This window comes from Camelus ferus, chromosome 11, assembly GCF_009834535.1.
Source record: "Camelus ferus isolate YT-003-E chromosome 11, BCGSAC_Cfer_1.0, whole genome shotgun sequence".
Taxonomy (NCBI): domain Eukaryota; kingdom Metazoa; phylum Chordata; class Mammalia; order Artiodactyla; family Camelidae; genus Camelus; species Camelus ferus.
In genome coordinates this window covers 72,642,503-72,661,937 of record NC_045706.1, presented here as the reverse complement: position 1 = coordinate 72,661,937, position 19,435 = coordinate 72,642,503, and the positions used below count along the sequence as shown (strand labels likewise).

Here is a 19,435-nt window from a genome sequence, read left to right as displayed (position 1 = left end):
CTCTCATTGGTCTTTTGCTTAACTTTAGAGACTCCAGTGCTTCACTTATTTGGGAAAAAATTGAAGAGCCATCCATAGATTGTCATGAATTTGAGGAATTATTTTCCAAAACTACTATAAAGGAAAGGAAGAAACCTATTTCTGACACCATCACAAAGACCAAGGCTAAGCAAGTGAGTACCCGTGTGTTTGCTGAAGTTGGACAGCATTTGGGGCATGAGTGTGAACTTTCATTAGAGAAAAACTTGGAAGTCATTTTCTGGGCTCTGTCTGTAACCTGCACAGTCTGTAAACGGATAGCAGAGGATAGAATTTTACAGCATGTGGTGAAGTAAGAGTTTCCCGAATAAAACAACAAATAATCATCTCCACCAAGTGACAATATTCTGACTATTTTATTTGTAGTCTCACAATACATAGTTCCAAACTTCCAGAAGTTGCTTATTTCTAGAATTAATTGTCTAGAAATAAACTGTCACTTGATTGAAATCCATCTGAGTGCCAGTATGGGTGGAAAGAAAGGTAAGAGTGAGCAACGAAAAAAAGCAAGGAGTCCAGCCCTTAGCAAACCGTCATGTGTTTGGTGTTTTGTTGCGTCCTGACTGAAGTGGGTGCTCTGTGGACCCCAGCTAAACAACCACACCGTACTTGACGGAGGGAAGAGAATCTTGTGTCCAGTTCCAACATCTGCATTCTGTGTTAGGTCCTTTGATCTATCCTGGAGAAAAACATTTTCATGCTGTGTTTCTCAGCTGATCCATCCAGGGGCCTTGATCATGAAATGATACTGTAAATTTCTCAAGGCTGTTATGCAGGAAAATGTAGTAAAATCGCAGAATAATGAGCCCAGATGGAAGGTGTTGCTATTGGCGGGCCTCCTTCACCCTGAAATGGGGAGTGGCTACCTTTCTCACCTTTGCAGGGGGAGGGAAAGTGCGTGGAGGAAGGACTGGCGAGCAGCTCCGTCTTTTCAGGTCAGGGAAAGGGAGAGAAGTGAGACCTGGAGTTCCCAGTGCCCTCCTGGTGCAGTCTCCCCAGAGGAGCAGCAGCGAATGGGGTGATGTGATTCCCTGAATTTCTGCCTCTGATCTGGAAGCTGTAGCTAGGTGTATGACCCACAGTCGTTCCTGTCAATATTTTATTTCAGAGCAGACAACCCCCACCAGACAGACACTCTGAAATCCAGCCAGGAAGGGGTGGATTCGAATGGAACCTCTAGCTGAGTGGGCGGGCAGGTTCACCCCAGGCATTTCTGTTAATCTGAGAATGGTGCAAATCCAAACATGCAGTTCAATTTTTCAGAACCATTGATTGTGGTACAGCTGGTTGCTGGTGACTTTAGATCAGAAACTATGGTAAACCTGCCACGTTGTAGGCACTGAATAAATATTGCTTAACGAATAAGCCAGCTGACTGTAGGAGGAATACTTTATAAATATCAGTGACTATGCCAGTAATGCTTAAAAGCCAAAGCATCATTCATTTCATGATAATCAATATGGCCAAGGTGGCTTTGTTAGTGGAATAAAGGTAAATGGAAAACCACACTTTTCTGCCAAACATAAACATTTAAAAAACCTTTTCTATGGTATATTTGCATATAGCACGCTTAGGCTGAGTAGCCATGTCTCTTCTCATGGGCTGTGTCAGAGATGGAAGAGCTGTCTGGGCAAAGGATACGGGCGGGGAGTACAGACGTCACGAAGAGGGAAGCAGCAGGATTGTCACTTGACGAGCTGGCACATATGATGGGAAATGTCTCTTGTCTAGAGATGAAATTCTCAAAAGGGCAAACGATGCCCTTCCCACCTCCCATCACACTTTTTCTGTTAAGTGAACGGAGATAAGGCAGATGTCTCATATGTTGTCTGCAAGAATAGGATTTCATGATTTCTTCAACATTCAGTTTTTAAGCTTACTGAAATAAGATGTATGTCCAAATTATTAATACTTCAACCTCAACTAGCTGGCATGCTATGGCCTCTTTGCATACGAACAGTGCATCTGCGTTGACCATCATCTCAGCACAGTCGCCTCACTGTCATGAGAACGTTTCACAAACTGGGGGTAAGAGTTTACCAGTGCTGTAATTTACACCTGTTAATGGTGACAATACTGTTGATCTTCTGCCTCAAACAGGGTTTGTGGAACAGTCTCCATCATGACTCGTGATGAGCTTGCTCAGTTTGGCCTGGGTCTTGTACTCAGCTCTGCATGTCAGGTCTGTTTTTGGAAGGATAAGGAATTTTTTTTCTGTATGTTGGTGAGAGAAAAATCTGCTGCAGAGTGTTATATTGCTGAAGAAAGCTAGTTTTATTTAACTTTGTTGTATTTGGAAGAAAAATCTATCCATTATATCTACTTGAGATTTTAAAATTTTGTTTAAGGAAAATGTATTTTCAGGATGCATGCAAATACATTTGACCCTTGAACAACACGGGGTTAGGGACACCAGTCCTCTGTGCAGTCAAAAATTCCTGTGTAACTTACAGTCAGCCCTTCGTGTACAGAGTCCCTCCACATCCACATTTCCATGTCCACGGATTCAACCAACCTCAGATCGTGTGGTACTGCAGTATTTACTACTGGAAAACATCTGTGTGTAAGTGGACTTGCACAGTTCACACTGTGTGACCTGTAGTTCCTCTTTATGTGCAAATGTTTTAGTACCTCATGGCCCATTTCCAGTGAAATCGCTAGCCTTTAATGCTGTGGCATGTGTTTATGAAAGTGTTTCAAGCTATTCTTCTTCTGTACAATGAAAGCTAAGAGTTGTGATTTTCTTTGAATATTTCAAAATAGCCAAATAATTTTTCTGCGATCTGCCCTCTTCTTGAGAGGAAGACGATGGCTGGATGCACTGGTGGGACGTGGCTTTGCTGTTTTTATTTTCAGAAGAGGTGTTTTCAGTGTGATGACAGAAGACTGCTTAGCTGGGCGCACTGCTGTTTGGCAGAAGGAGGAAGAGGTTGTTCTCTGGATGCCTAGAGAAGCAGCGATGATGAATCTCTTGTATTTCTAAGTCCTTTCTCCTCCAAGGAACTGAAGACAGAGCGTCTCATATTTTTCATGGAACCTATATTTGAGTTCTGTGGTGACTTCTTAGCTTACGCTTCTTCATTGTGAGGTATATGAAGCATAGGAGATTAGCTGGGAAGGCATCTGGGAGTTTATCAGACTGCGATTTGATGTAGTTCTCCTTTAGCAAACGAGCGTGACCCAGATCAGAATTAGATATCAGCCTGCTAACCTGGCACAGCAATAACCCCGGTCTCTTAAGGAATCAAGAAGATAGAAAACCAGACTCATGTGAGGTCCATGCTTAAGGCATCGCACATGTACACACTTGCGCATTTTTATGTCTATTGTTTTAATTGAAGTAGAGTCAGTTTACAGTGTTGTGTCAGTTTCTGGCGTACAACATAATAGTTCAGTCATGCATATACACACATTCATTTTCATATTGTTTCATCATAGGTTCCTACAAGATAGTGAATGTAGCTCCCTGTGCCCTACAGTAGAAACTTGTTGTTTATCTCACTTGCCCATGTTGAAGGAATGCCCTAGAGCTGGTAAACATTTAGCCCAGTCCCGCCTCTCCCACCAGGCTGATGCACTGATTATTAATGTTGATAATGGACCTAAGTCACCTTGGGATCTTTCATGTTCAAATAAAGATTAAATTTAACCTGAACCTGAGCGGGAAAGTGGGAGAATTTACATGGGAATGATTTAGATAGTAAGAATTGCCCCAAAAAAGCAGTTTCCGGTTAATCCTCTGTCAGATGAGGTCACGAGTAAATACGTTTTGGTGAACACGGCTGTGGCGGCAGCAGCTGCTTCAGCGGCAGCACCGGTGACAGTGGTGTTCACGGCACAGTCACAGCAACCACGGAAACCTCCCGGCGTTTCGGGCCTTAGTTTCCACCTGGCACTCGTTGTCTTCGCAATCTAGTATTAACTCACTTAATCCTCATAATCCCGTGGGGTGGGCTCCATTGTCCCTGGTGTATAGCACAGAAAACCGAGGTGCAGAGGGATCACGACGTTCCCAGGGGAGTAGAGGGCGGAGCTTGGGTGCAGACCCCGGTGCTCTGAACCACTGAGTCCTAGGTATGGATGTGGATGCTATGTATGAGTGTAAGTTTGGTATTTTATTTATATGGAAACCAAGTCAGAATAGATACTTTTTAAAAGTATTTGAATTTGTATTGATTTCCAGTTATGCTCAATATTTATTTATGTATTTATTTTTTGTTGTTGTTTTTATCAGTTATCATTATTAAGTTTATTTAACACATTCCAGTCTATACAGAACTTTACAAACATAATCTCTTTTTTTTAATTGAAGTCTGGTCAGTTACAATGTGTCAATTTCTGGTGTGCAGCATAATGTCCCAGTCATGCATATACATACATATATTCATTTTCATAGTCTTTTTCATTAAAGGTTATTACAAGATACTGGATATAATTCCCTGTGGTATACAAAAGAAATTTGTTTTTTCTCTATTTTCATATATAGTGGCTAACATTTGCAAATCTTGAACTCCCAAATTTATCTCTTCCCACCCCTTGACCTAACACCTAGAAAGGCTTTTCTGTGTGTTGTAAAAGTTCATAATAACAATGGGAAAAAGAAGCATTCATTATGTACATGTCCCTATGTGGGAGTGTAAACTGTGAAGCCTCTAAGTATTCTTACCTGAAGTAGTAATTGCCATTAGAAGGAGTCTTCCTATTATTTTGGGACATTGGAAAATCATGTGTGCTGTACTTCAAATATTGTCTGCTGCTGTAAGATTGGTTGGTTGGAAGAGGAAAAGAGGGGTATGTGTTTTACCTGTGAATCTCTGCTTTACTTTTACTTATTGCAAATACTTATTTTTAGATTAAAATATGTTTTATCATAATCAGTGGGTATTTCAGGGCTCACAGGATGATGGCCTGAGTGCTGCTCTGAGTAGCAGAAGTCTAGTGTTGTGTCCTGGTGTCCATTTGTCCTGTTGTAGCTGGCAGGGGTGTGTTTTGGTTGGACGGTGCTATTTGTCTTTTAGACCTAAAATAATGTCTGAAATAGCAAACGTTTTATAGTAAGACAATTTGTTTTGTTTTGAGGAATGCATCATAAACGTTTGGTACTTTGTAACTTTTAACATAACATCTGTTTTTAATAGAATACATTCCTATTGCAAGCCTTAAAAATGTATTTACGTAGAAAACCACATCAAAATACAAGGCTATAAGTTAGATGAACTTATGTTTTGTGGAATCTGGATTTGTTTTAGATGTTGAAAAATTCGTTATTTTTTGAAGGTGCTTTTCCTATAACTATTTATAGAGCACAACAAATCAATTCAAAGAATGCAACAAAAGTAACCTCTTTGTAAAAAATTTTCTTTCAGCCAGAATATTATTTTTATACTTCTAAGTAAATGGCTAAAGACCAAATAAACAAAAAGCCTAGTGGCATAAAAAGGAAATATAATTAGGCTGATGATCCTTGACCTTGCTAGGTGTATTTGGAAAATTATATTTAATTCATTGTACTTTGGAATTATAAAAAATTTAGTCATAATGCTGAAGTTTAATTCTTTTGAACTCTATATTACATTTAATATGACAATATTAAGTTATTTTGGACTCGATATATTAGAAAGGGTTATTAATTTTTAATAGGTGAGATATTCTGTGTATTAAGGTCCATCAGCATTGAAAAAAGAGTTGCTTGGGAAATTTACTTAAGATTCATTACCTTTTACAATTATCTGTGGAAACTAAAATTCATCCTTGCAAAAGTGAGGAAAGATTTTTGTTCAGATGATGGGAGCATGTTTTCTCAATACTGCTAATATGGAGTGGAGCAGCCCCTTCAGAGAACCCTGAGGAACTAAAAAGAGAGGGGACACCAATTACTTTCAGTGTTGTACCCCTTTCTTGATCTGATGGGAACAGGGTTTATCCATTTCAGCAGGAGAACAGCAAAGAAAAGGAGTCATGTCAGGGAGAGCACAGAGCTTCTCTGAAGGGCTAACTTATTATAGCACGGCCCATGGGACCCAGCATTAACTAATTCTGCACAAAATGTGCTGCCCGTGGTCAGGATTTGAACAGAACTAGTCGGTTGGACTTAGGGTGAGGCTGTGTGGAGGAGATGAGAATTGAAGTGGACCTTGAAAAGTTTATTTTGTTTAGACATGTACAGAGGATTAAGTGATGAATTTTTAAAATTTTTTTTATTAAAGTGTATTTGATTTACAATGTTAGTTTCAGGTGTACAGCAAAGTGATTCAGTTATACATTTTCTTTTCAGATTCTGTTCCATCATATATTATGATGAGAAACTGAATATAGTAAAGGATGAGTTTTGAAAATAGCACCGTGAGCAAAGATTTCCTTACGTCCTGTTTAAAACCACAGTCAATCAGCGCTCAGAGTAGCAGGCTTCTCCTGTGCGTGGGAAGTTCCCGTGTGACGGTTTCAGGAATGTGAATGTAGGCTGTTGATACTCAGTTCCCTTAGCTGGATGTGTTCCCTTCTCGTCCTCCTAGCAAAAGTCTTTAGGTTTTTCTCATTAGACATAAGAGTGAGAATTGAATTTAGAAATTAGACCTGAAGTTAATTTTGATGTCTTGGTACTACACAGTGGAATGTATGTTTCTTTACCATGGACAGCAACATGGTTTTGGACTATTCCAGTGCAAAGGAGAACTTTATTTCTTTTTTGACTTAAAATATAGTTACAATTATGACAGCTCCTAGAAGGTGATGCTGGTGACACTAGACTGATTGCTCACAGTGTACCTCTGTGTGACCTAAGCTGAAAAATATTCCAGTTATTTGAAGACACAAAACTAAGACTTAGAAGAAAAATTAATGTTATTTATATCTCTGGGTTTTTATTTAAAACTTTTTTATTTAAACCAAAATATAAATTTATATTTCTGAAAGTAAATGATACCAGATAGTAATTTGAAATTACATGCACACACACACACGTAATTCACTGGTAAACATAATTTTTGTCTACATAGCATATAATATAGCTGCATATTTCTTCTGCTTTATTCTTTTGACTGAGTTTAAAAGGAAGTACATAAAATAATATGTATATTATTGAGCCTATGATATACAGAAATGTAATATATTTGAGAACAAAGGAAACTAGTAGAAACAAAAGCTGTGTTTGTATTAGAGTAAGGAAGTGACACCATATGGTAATTCAAATCTACAGAAAAAAATGAAGAGAACAATTAAGGGTAAATAAGAAGATTAATGTAACAAAGTATATAAATATATTTCTCTCCTTTCCTCTCTCAAGTTCTTTAAAAGGCATATGATTATATAAACTAATAATTATAACAGTTTGTACCATATATAAATCACATACATTCAGTGTGTATAACAGTAGTAACATAAAAAAGTGGGAAGTGAATGGAGCTACAGAGAAGTGAAGTTTCTGTACTTCTGGAGTTAAGTCAGCATAAAAATGAAGTGGATTCTAGTAAATTATGATAAATATTACAAGCCCCAGAGCAACCACTAAGAAGACTCAAATACTGTATAAAGTATTTGGACTCAAATACTGTATAAAGTATAAAAGAATTAAATATCCACTTAATCCATGTATCTATATGTTACAAAAGAAGACAATAAAGGAAGGATAGAGGAACAAAAAAAGACATGAGATATACAGACAACAAAATGAAAAACAGCATATGTAAATTCAACCATACAGATAATAACGTGAAATGTGAATGTATTAAACAATCCAAAAGACAGACATTGTCAGATTAGATAAAAATAAATTAAGTATATATGACATCAGAAGACACATACTTTAAATTCAAAGATAGAAATTAGTTGAAACTAAAAAGAACAACTTTAAAAGAACTGGAGTAGCTGTACTGATACCAAACAACAAAGACTTTTTAAAATGTTAGCAGAGACAAAGAGGGACATTCCATAATAATAAAAGGGTCAATCTACCAGGCAGATTTCTAAACATAATAGGCATCTAACAACAGTGTCCCAAAATACATGAAAAAAAAAAAAAAACCTGACAGAATTTAAGGGAAATCAATAATATGTGGACACTTCAATGGCCCACTTTCAATAATGGATAGAATAGGTAAGCAGAAGGTGAACCAGGAAGTAGAAGACTTGAACAGCAGTATAAACAGACTAGACCTAGCAGACATCTATAGAACATTCCACGCTGTAGCAGCAGAGCCAGCAGAACGCACACGCTGCTCAAGCGTACACAGAGTGTTCTCTAGGATAGACCCACTGCTGGGCCAGGAACAACAACAAACCTTAAACTTGAGGAAATCGAAAACTGTTGAAAAACAAAATACAATTTCTGATCATAATGGAATTTAGTCAGAAATCGTTAACAAAGAAATTTGGGCAATTTGCAGATACATATATATTAAACCCTTGAATAACAAGTAACTCAAAAAAGCAATCACAAGAAAAATTGCAAAATACTTTGAAATGAATGTAAGTGAAATCACAATATATTAAAACTTATAGTATGCAACTAAATCAGTGCTCAGGGAAATTTATAGCTGTAAATACCTTATTAAGAAAGAAAAAAAAACCTGAAATCAATCTTACCTTTCACTTTAAGAAACTAAAAAAGAAGAGAAAAGTAAACCCTAAGCAAGTAGAAAGAAGGAAATGATGAACACTAGGGTGTAAATAAATGAAGCGAAGAATAGAAAAATGATAGAAAAAATGAATGTAACCAAAAGTTGGTTCTCTGAGAAGATAACAAATCTTTAGCTAGACTGAAAAATATTAAGTATCAAATGACTAAAATCAGGAATAAAAGAAGAGACATTGCTACCAACCTTACAGAATATAAAAAAGGATAAGGGAGTACTATGAACAACTGTACAACAACATGTTAGATAACTTAGATGAATTGGACAAACTCTCAGAAAAACTGACTCAGGAAGAAGTAGAAAATCTAAACAGGCCTATAGAAAGTAAGCAGACAATCAGAAAAGACAGACAAACAAAACAAACCCAAGAAACTACCCACAAAGAAAAGCCCAGTCCCAGACAGCTTCACTGGTGAAGTACATCAGACACGCAGAGAAGAATCAGCACTGATCATTCACAAGCTGTCTCAAAAACTAGACTAGGAGGGAACACATCCTGTCTTATTCTGAGACCACTTTGCCATCAAAACCAGACAAACTCATCACAAGTTAAAAAAGGAACAGACCAATATCCTTTACAAGGAAACATAGAAATTCTCATGAAATACTACCAAACTGAGTCCAGCAGCATATATAAAGGATTAGACAGCATGGCCAATGGGATTTATCCTCAGAATGCAAGGTTTCACATATGAAAATCAGTTAATGAAATACACAATAAAATAAAAGACTAAGGCCATATGAACATCTCAATAGATGCAAAATCCTACCCACTTTCATGATAAAAACAAACAAACAAACAACAAATTGGGGATAGAAGGGAACTTCCTCAACCTGATAGAGAGCACCTGTGAAAAACTTACAGCTTGCATGAAAGACTGAACGCTTTTGCCCTAAGGCCTGGAAGGAGACAAGGATGTTCATTCCCAGCTCTGTTTGCCAATATGCTGGATTTTCTAATCAGGGCCATTAGGCCAGGATGAATAAATGAACAAGTGGCATCTAGTTGGGAATGGAAGAACTACAACTGTCTCTCTTTGTAGGTGACATGAGCTTGTATATAAAAAAAACCTAAAGAATCCACTAAAAAACTTTTAGAAGCAATAAAGGAATTCAGTGGGATTCCACAGGATATAAAATCAATATATATAAGTCAGTTGTATTTCTAGACACTAGCGATTAGCACTGTGAAAATGTAATTCGGAAAACAGTTTCCTTCATCATAGGACATTTTAAAAAATACTTCGGTATAAATTTAACAAAAGAAGTGTGAGACTTCTACACTGACAACTAGAAGACCCTAAAGAAGGTTAAGGTAGATCCAAATAAACAGAATGACATGCTGTATTTATAGATGAAAGACACTCGTCAAATTGTCCTACAAATTGAACACATTGTCTAGACAACATCCTAGCTGCCTTTTTCTCCCCAGAAACTGACAAGCTGATCTCGAAAATTCATAGGAAAATGCAGGAGGTCCAACTTATTCACAAAACAGACTCACAGACATAGAAAGCAGACTTCCCAGGGGTGGGGGTGGAGGGATAAAGTGGGAGTTTGGCATTTGCAGATACTAATTACTATACGCAAAATAGATAACCAACAAGGGAAAAAAAGAAAATACCAGGATATTCAAAGCCATCTAAAAGAATAAAGTTGTAAGACACTGCCTGATTTCAAAGTTATTACAAAGGTACAGTAATTAAGACAGTGGGGCACCAACCGGCATATGGATAGACATGTTGGTCAAGGGAATAGACATAAGGGCCCAGAAATAAATGCTGGCATTTATGGCTTATTGGTTTTTGACAGTGGTACCAAGACGTTTTAAGGGCAACAACTAGTGCTGAGACAACCTGACTGACACCCACATTCAAAACAAAGAATTTGTACCTCTGCCTCCTGTGAACAAAAGTTAACTCAAAATACTCATAAACTTGAATGTAAGAGCTAAAACTATGAACAGAAGAAAACACAGGAGTAGATCTTCATGACCTTGGGCTAGGCCGTGGTTTCTTAGACTCCAACAGCACATGTGACAACAGAAGGAGCTGGATCAGCCGGACAGCACCAAGATGAACAGCGTCTGTGCTGCAAACAGTACTGTCAAGAAGGTAAAAAAGATCGCCCACAAAATGGGAGGAGATATTTGCAAATCAGGGGTTAATATCCTGAATATGTAATGAACTCTCCCAGCTCAACAACAGTGACAGCAGCACAGCCTGACTGAATGATGAGCCAAGATGTGAACAGAAATTTTCTCCAGAGAGGATATACCGTTGGCCAAAAACCACATGAAAGGACGCTCAGCATGATTAGTGAGGGAAATGAGAATCAAAACCACAGTGTGACACACTGCACGTGTACTAGGACGGCTGAAATCAAAAGGAAAGACAGAGGCAAGTGTGATGAGGATGTGGAGAAGCTGCAGCTCTTCTGCACTGCTGGGGGAATGAAAACATGGTGCAGCCATTGGGTTTCAGTAAGAATTCCAAGTCTTAATCTACTTCTGTTTTTACCAGTAAAAATCTATTTTTATGAGAAAGTAAATATTTTCCTGGTAGCTCTTGTTACCCATACAGTAATCAAGTCAGACTGTAATTTTCTGGACAAATATTTTTTCAATTTAAAAAAACTTGTAAGATGCCCGCCCCCCTCCAAAAGTGTATCGTCAAAAATATAAGCTTGTTTTTAACTTGCAGAACAATGTAGTTTTACAGGCAGGAGTCCATTAACCTCTGAAAGAGAAATTTCTCTTTTCTCTTTGCTTTTGATGAGGGGACTAAGGATATAGATTGTGGTTTTTCTCTTTAGAAGTATGGGCCCTGGGAATGTAATTAAAACCCCTTTAGAAGACCCACTAGCCTTCCAGGGAACACTTCTGGACAGAGTCACCAGAATTCCCCGGAGGATGCAATGGCTGTGTTTGTGAAGGTTACGCCCGCTATTGGTTTAACTTTGACTGTAAACTGGTTTATTGCCTGTGTCCGTGAAAGCTTCAAGCCTAGATCGGGACAGGGTTCCAGAAAAACTGAGCAAGTCTCCATCCTTTGAGCTGGCAAGGGAAGAAAAAGTAACATCTTGTTTTGAAAGTTAGGTTGCAATGTTACCCTGGAAATGGCAGACACACTTGACTGTTCTTTTCTGTAAATATAAATATTCCTATCATAGTAACCCCAGCTTCCTTTTGAATGTTGCTACATAGGAATCAGGTAGATGGAGAGGATGCAAATTCCAAAAACAAAATAAAAACTAATTAGACTGTCTTTTTGGATTCTAGTTGGTCTTCCAAAAAACAATGCACAGCAGCCAAATCTAACACCAACCAGATGTCCCCTTTTAAAAAGACTAGAAATATTTCGCCCTTTTTCTACCAGGATGTGGATAAAGCTTGTTTTTATTTCAAAGTCTGATCATTAAAAAATGCACTGTGAAGAAAATAATCAAACAGTAAGGTGGTTTTAGTTTATTCTGAACATTTTGGTGGTGCAAAAAATTAAACAGGAAGGGAACAGGTGTTATGTTACAGTTTAAAAACAAATTATATTATTGGCAAAATTAGAATAGTATCTATAACTTGGAGGGAAAAACACAGCCCCGAACAGAGATTTGAAGGCGTGGGAATTTGAGACCCTGAACTGTTTAATCTCAGGTGATAGTTGAGGGGCTTGGAGTGGTTACAGTGATGACTTGAAATGATAAATAGATTTTGATCTGATTTGATGATTTGTATTTTCAAATGTAAGACATAGATTATTGAGCGATTTTCTACCGAAACAGGGTAAAGCCCTGCATGAGGTGACCCTCTTTGGTGGTGTTTATTCAGCAAATGTCCGAGGGCCAGAAACAGTGGCGAGGAGTGAGTCCTCTTGTCAAATTTATATCAGGTTCTTATCATCCCTCTGAGTCTGTCCCTGCAAGAAATCCCCTTGTTCTCCAGAGCGGCTCCAGGCTTCTTGACCTCGCGTGTCCTCATTGCTTGTTTTCCTCCCAGTAACTTGTTCCTTATGTTCTCTTCACTCTTTCAGGACATATTATATTACCTGTAGTAACTGTGTTACTGAGTCTCTTCCAGCTGCTCATTCTTTCACCTAATTTGAAATCATGCAACACTATAGAATTAGAAGCCTCCTTTCAAAACCTTTTTCATATATATTTATAAACTACTTTTTAGCTAGGCCATGTGGACTTCTCATATATTTAGGAGGGATGAGCATGGCTATCTGAGCTTTACTTATAATTTCACATTGTTCAAAAATCTGTCTTTTCTATATTCCATGTTGAGGTAAAATTAGGCATTTCATGTATTGCAGCCAAAATGAAAAATTTTAGAAAGGGTAGTTACCAAACGGCTCATACCAAACAGTAATTTGTTGTTTGCTTTTAGTTTGCTGTTTTTTTTTGTCTTGATTCAACTTCATGTATCATGTTTGCCATTCTTTTCTTAATTTAATTTAATTTTAAAAATTTTTTTATACATAAACTTTTTTTAATTGAGTTATAGTCATTTTACAATGTTGTGTCAAATTCCAGTGTAGAGAACAATTTTTCAGTTATACATGAACATACATTCATTCATTGTCACATTCTCTTTTGCTGTGAGCCACAAGATCCTGTATATATTTCCCTGTGCTACACAGTACAATCTTGTTTATCTATTCTACATTTTGAAATCCCAGTCCCTTCCCACCCCCCGTCCCCCTGGCAACCACAAGTTTGTATTCTATGTCTATGAGTCTGTTTCTGTTTTGTATTTTTGTTTTTTGGGGTTTTTTTAGATTCCACATATGAGCAATCTCATATGGTATTTTTCTTTCTCTTTCTGGCTTACTTCACTTAGAATGACATTCTCCAGGAGTATTCATGTTGCTGCAAATGGCGTTATGTTGTCGTTTTTTTATGGCTGAGTAGTATTCCATTGTATAAATACACCACCTCTTCTTTATCCAGTCATCCGTTGATGGACATTTAGGCTGTCTCCATGTCTTGGCTATTGTAAATAGTGCTGCTATGAACATTGGGGTGCAGATGTCATTTTGAAGTAGGGTTCCTTCTGGATATATGCCCAGGAGTGGGATTCCTGGGTCATATGGTAAGTCTATTCCTAGTCTTTTGAGGAATCTCCATACTGTTTTGCACAGTGGCTGCACCAAACTGCACTCCCACCAGCAGTGTAGGAGGGCTCCCCTTTCTCCACAGCCTCTCCAGCATTTGTCATTTGTGGGCTTTTGAACGATGGCCATTCTGACTGGTGTGAGGTGATACCTCATCGTAGTTTTGATTTGCATTTCTCTGATAATTAGTGATACTGAGCACTTTTTCATGTGCCTATTGATCATTTGTATTTCTTCCTTGGAGAATTGCTTGTTTAGAACTTCTGGCCATCTTTGGATTGGGTGGTTCATTTTTTTCTTATTAAGTTGTATGAGCTGCTTATATATTCTGGAGATCAAGACTTTGTCAGGTTTCATCTTTGCAAAAATTTTCTCTCATTCCTGTAGGTTGTCTTTTGCTTTTACTTATGGTTTCCTTTGCTGTGCAGAAGCTTGTAAGTTTCATTAGGTCCCATTTGTTTATTCTTGCTTTTATTTCTATTGCTTGGGTAGACTGCCCTAGGAGAACATTTTTGAGATGTATGTCAGATAATGTTTTGCCTATATTTTCTTCTAGGAGGTTTATTGTATCTTGTCTTATGTTTAAGTCTTTGATCCATTTTGAGTTGATTTTTGTGTATGGTGTAAGGGAGTGTTCTAGCTTCATTGATTTACATGCTGCTGTCCAGTTTTCCCAACACCATTTGCTGAAGAGACTGTCTTTATTCCATTGCATATTCTTGCCTCCTTTGTCGAAGATTAGTTGACCAAAAGTTTGTGGGTTCATTTCTGGGCTCTCTATTCTGTTCCATTGGTCTATATGTCTGTTTTTGTACCAATTCCATGCTGTCTTGATTACTGTAGCTCTGTAGTAGTGTCTGAAGTCTGGGAGAGTTATTCCTCCAGCCTCTTTCTTTTTCTTCAGTAATGTTTTGGCAATTCTAGGTCTTTTGTGGTTCCATATACATTTTATTATGATTTGTTCTGGTTCTGTGAAATATGTCCTGGGTAATTTGATAGGGATTGCATTAAATCTGTAGATTGCCTTGGGCAATGTGACCATTTTAACAATATTGATTCTTCCAATCCAGGAGCATGGGATATCTTTCCATTTTTTAAAGTCTCCTTTAATTTCCTTCATCAGTGTTTTATAGTTTTCCATGTATAAGTCTTTCACCTCCTTGGTTAGATTTACTCCTAGGTATTTTATTACTTTGGGTGCTATTTTAAAGGGGATTATTTCTTTACTTTTTCTGTTGATTCATCATTAGTGTAAAGAAATGCAACTGATTTTTGAACGTTAATCTTGTAACCTGCTACCTTACTGAATTCTTCAATCAGCTCTAGTAGTTTTTGTGTGGACCTTTTAGGGTTTTCTATATATAGTATTGTGTCATCTGCATATAGTGACACTTTCACCTTTCTTTTCCAATTTGGATAACTTTTACTTCTCTCTCTTGCCTGATTGCTGTGGCCAGGACTTCCAAGACTATGTTGAATAGGAGTGGTGATAGTGGGCAGCCTTGTCTTGTCCCAGATTTTAGTGGGAAGCTTTTGAGTTTTTCACCATTGAGTACTATGCTGGCTGTGGGTTTGTCATATATAGCTTTTATGATGTTGAGATATGTTCCCTCTATACCCACTTCAGTGAGAGTTTTTATCATAACTGGGTGTTGAATTTTATCAAAAGCTCTTTCTGCATCTATTGATATGATCATGTGGTTTTTGTCCTTTCTCTTGTTGATGTGATGTATTACATTGATTGATTTGCGTATGTTGAACCACCCTTGTGTCCCTGGGATGAACCCCACTTGATCATGATGTGTAATCTTTTTTACGTTCTGTTGGATTCTATTTGCTAGTATTTTGGTAAGGATAGTTGCATCTATGTTCATCAGTGATATTGGTCTGTAATTCTCTTTTTTGGTGGTGTCTTTGCCTGGTTTTGGTATCAGGGTGATGGTGGCTTCATAGAATGAGTTTGGGAATATTCCCTCCTTTTCAGTCTTCTGGAAGAGTTTGAGAAGGACTGGTATGAGTTCTTTGTATGTTTGGTAGAATTCCCTGGTGAAGCCATCCAGTCCTGGACTTTTATTTGTGGGGAGGTTTTTTATTGCTAATTTGATTTCATTTCTAGTGATCAGTTTGTTCAAGTGATCAGTTTCTTCTTGATTCAGTCTTGGTGGACTATATGTTTCGAGAAACTTGTCCATCTCCACTAGGTTATCCATTTTGATTCCATATAGTTTTTCATAATATTCTCCTATGATATTCTGTATTTCTATGTTATTTGTCGTAATTTCTCCATTTTCCTTTCTTATTTTGCTTATTTGTGCTCTCTCTTTTTTCTTCTTTGTGAGTTTGGCCAGACGTTTGTCGATTTTATTTACTCTTTCAAAAAACCAGCTTTTGATTTGATTGACTTTTCTATTTTTTTTTAATCTCTATTTTATTTATTTCCTCCCTGATCTTTATTATTTCCTTCCTTCTGCTGACTTTTGGGTGTTTTTGCTCTTCTTTTTCTAGTTCTTTTAGCTGATGGGTTAAATTGTTTATTTAAGATTATTATTCTTTTTTGAGGAAGGCCTGTATCGCTATAAACTTCCCTCTTAGCACTGCCTTTGCTGCGTCCCATAAGTTTTGTGTGGTTGTGTTTTCATTTTCATTTGTCTCAAGGTATTTCTTAATTTCAACTTTGATTTCATCATTGACCCATTGGTTTTTTAATAGCATGTTGTTTAATCCTCACGCTTTCCTTTTTTCCTCCTTTGTTTCTCTGTAGTTGATTTCTAGTATCATGGCATTGTGGTCAGTAAAGATACTTGAGATAATTTCTATCTTCTTAAAATTGTTGAGGCTTCTTTTGTGCCCAAGTACATGATCAATCCTAGAAAATGCTCCATGTGCACTTGAAAAGAATGTATATCCTATTTTTTGGGGGGGCAGTGTAATGCTCTGAAAATATCCACCAAATCTAATTTTTCTATTGTATTATTTAATTTCTCTGTTGCCTTATTTATTTTCTGTCTGGAAGATTGTCTAGTGATGTTAATGCGGTGTTAAAATCTCTGACAATGATTGTATTCCCATCAATTTCCCCCTTTATCTCTGTTAGTAGTTGTTATATGTACTTAGGTGCTTCTATATTGGGTGCATATATATTAACGAGTGTAATATTCTCATCTTGTATCACTCCTTTAATCATTATATATAAATGTCCTTCTTTATCTTTCTTTATGGCCTTTGTTTTAAAGTCTATTTTGTCTGAAATCAGTACTGCAACACCTGCTTTTTTGGCTTTTCCATTTGAATGGAATATCCTTTTCCATCCTTTCACTCTCAATCTATATTTGTCGTTCTTCCTAAAGTGGGTCTCTTGTATGCAGCATATTGAAGACTCTTGCTCTATTCTCCAGTCTGCCACTCTGTGTCTTTCGACTGGAGCATTTAGTCCATTAACATTTACAGTAATTAATGATAGATGTGTGTTTATTGCCATTTTGAACTTATTTTTGCAGTTGATTTGGTATTTCCTCTTTGTTCCTTTCTTCTTCCTTTTGTGGTTTGGTAATTTTTCTTTGTATTATCTTGGATTTTATTTAGTTTTTGTGACTCCATTGTAAGTTCTTGGCTTGTGGTTACCCTTTTTTGTAAGTCTATTAACCTATTACTATAACTGTTTGTACTAAACAGATAGTAATGTAATCTCAAAACCATCCTACCGAGAACAAAAAATCTGAAATAAAAAGAAAAAAAAAACTTTATATTTTCTTGCTTCCCTCTCCCACTCTTAATGATTTAGATGTCTTCTTTTACAATTTTGTGTTTATTCTACTTGGATTTCATGGAAGTTATCACCTTTCCAGTTATGAGTTTCTCTTTTTTGTAGCATCCTGCTTCTTTTCTATTTAGACTAGACCTGTCAATATTTCTTTTAGTATGGGTTTAGTGTTGCTAAACACGTTTAGTTTTTGCTTGTCTGTGAAGTTCTTTATCTCTCCTTCTATTCTAAAGGACAGCCTTGCTGGATAGAGTATCCTAGGTTGCATCTTTTTTTCATTCAGGACTTCAAATACATCTTGCCACTCCCTTCTGGCCTGTAGTGTTTGTGTGGAGAAATCAGCTGAGAGCCTTATGGGGGTTCCCTTGTAACTCACTCTTTGTTTTTCTCTTGCTGCCTTTAGGATCATTTCTTTATCCTTGACTCTGGCCATCTTGACTATGATATGTCTTGGTGTGGGTCTGTTTGAGTTCTTACTGTCTGGGACCCTCTGAGCCTTCTGTACTTGGATATCTGATTCCTTCTTTAGGTTTGGAAAGTTTTCCGTCATGATTTCTTCATATACCTTTTCAATCCCCTTTGTTCTTTCTTCCCCTTCTGGAACCCCTATTATGCGTAGATTGGTACACTTTAGATTATCCCATAGGTCCCTTATATTGTTTTCATTGTTTTTTTTTTATTTGTTTTTCTCTCACCTGTTCTGATTGGGTGTTTTCTGTTGTCCTGTCTTCTAGGTCACTTATTCATTCCTCTGCATTATCTAGCCTGCTTTGTACAGCCTTTAGATCAGCTCTCATCTCAGTTTACCAATTCTACTTGGCTCTTCTTTATAGCTTCAATTTCATTTTTGACATTTTATATCTCAAAACACTATCTCTTTTAGTTCCTTCAGTACTTTGATCACTCCTTTTTTTAAAATCTTGATCTAGTAGGCCATCAATGTCTATTTCCTTGATCAGTGCTTTTAGGGGATTTCTCTTGCTCTTTTAATTGGGAGTGGTTCCTCTGCTTCTTCATATTGCTCATATCTCTCTGGCACTGTGGCTTATGGAGTATCAGTTATCTATTGTGGTCCTTAAGGAGTTTATTTATTTATCTGTCTAAAGCCTATGCAGGAATAAAACTTAAAAAAGAGAGAGAGAGAATTTTAAGAGAAAGGAGAAAAAAAAAAGGTTTGAAAACAGTGTATAATCAATAATAGAAGAGCAAGTTGAAGCAGAATAGCAATTGAGTTGAGATGTCTTTTAAAAACCTTAAAAAAAGAAGATCAGAAAACAGTATTTGAGACCTGTGTATAATCAATAATAGGAGATCAAAACCAAGAGAAATAAAAATAAAATGAGGTGTATTTTTAAAAGTAAAAAGAGAAATAAAAATAAAAATATTCTAAAAGAAGAACTTTAAAGGGATTAAAACTGGAGACATATACAATTGTTTAAAAAGTAAATTGTTTAAAGGTTATAGAAAATAGAACAGATTTTAACAAAAGATAAAAGAGAATTTTAAAAGCAGAGAGATAAAAAAGGTTTGAAAACAGTGTATAATCAATAATAGAAGAGCAAGTTGAAGCAGAATAGCAATCGAGTTGAGATGTCTTTTGAAAACCTTAATAAAAAGGAGAAAAAAAATCAAAAAACAATATTTGAAACCTGTGAATAATCAATAACAGATCAAAACCAAGAGAATTAAAAATGAAATGAGGTGGATTTTTTAAAATAACAATATTTTAAAAGAAAAATTTTTAAGGTATTAAAACTGTAAACATACACAACTTTAAAAAGTAAAGATTAAAAAGTTAATAGAAAATAAAACAGATATAAAAAAGATTTTAAAAAAAGAAAAAAAAAAAAGGATATGTTCTCTTGGAGACTGTGCGCTGTTCATGGTTTTAT

General features: G+C 36.7%; 1 protein-coding gene across 1 annotated transcript in view; it reads left to right on the top strand.

The window, feature by feature from the left end:
• LOC102510773 (formin-2) overlaps positions 1 to 19,435 on the top strand; it is a 286,001-nt gene that overhangs the window by 105,805 nt on the left and 160,761 nt on the right. The window contains 1 exon segment of the mRNA XM_032491868.1: positions 29 to 173. Within this exon segment, the coding sequence (XP_032347759.1) occupies positions 29 to 173 (145 nt within the window).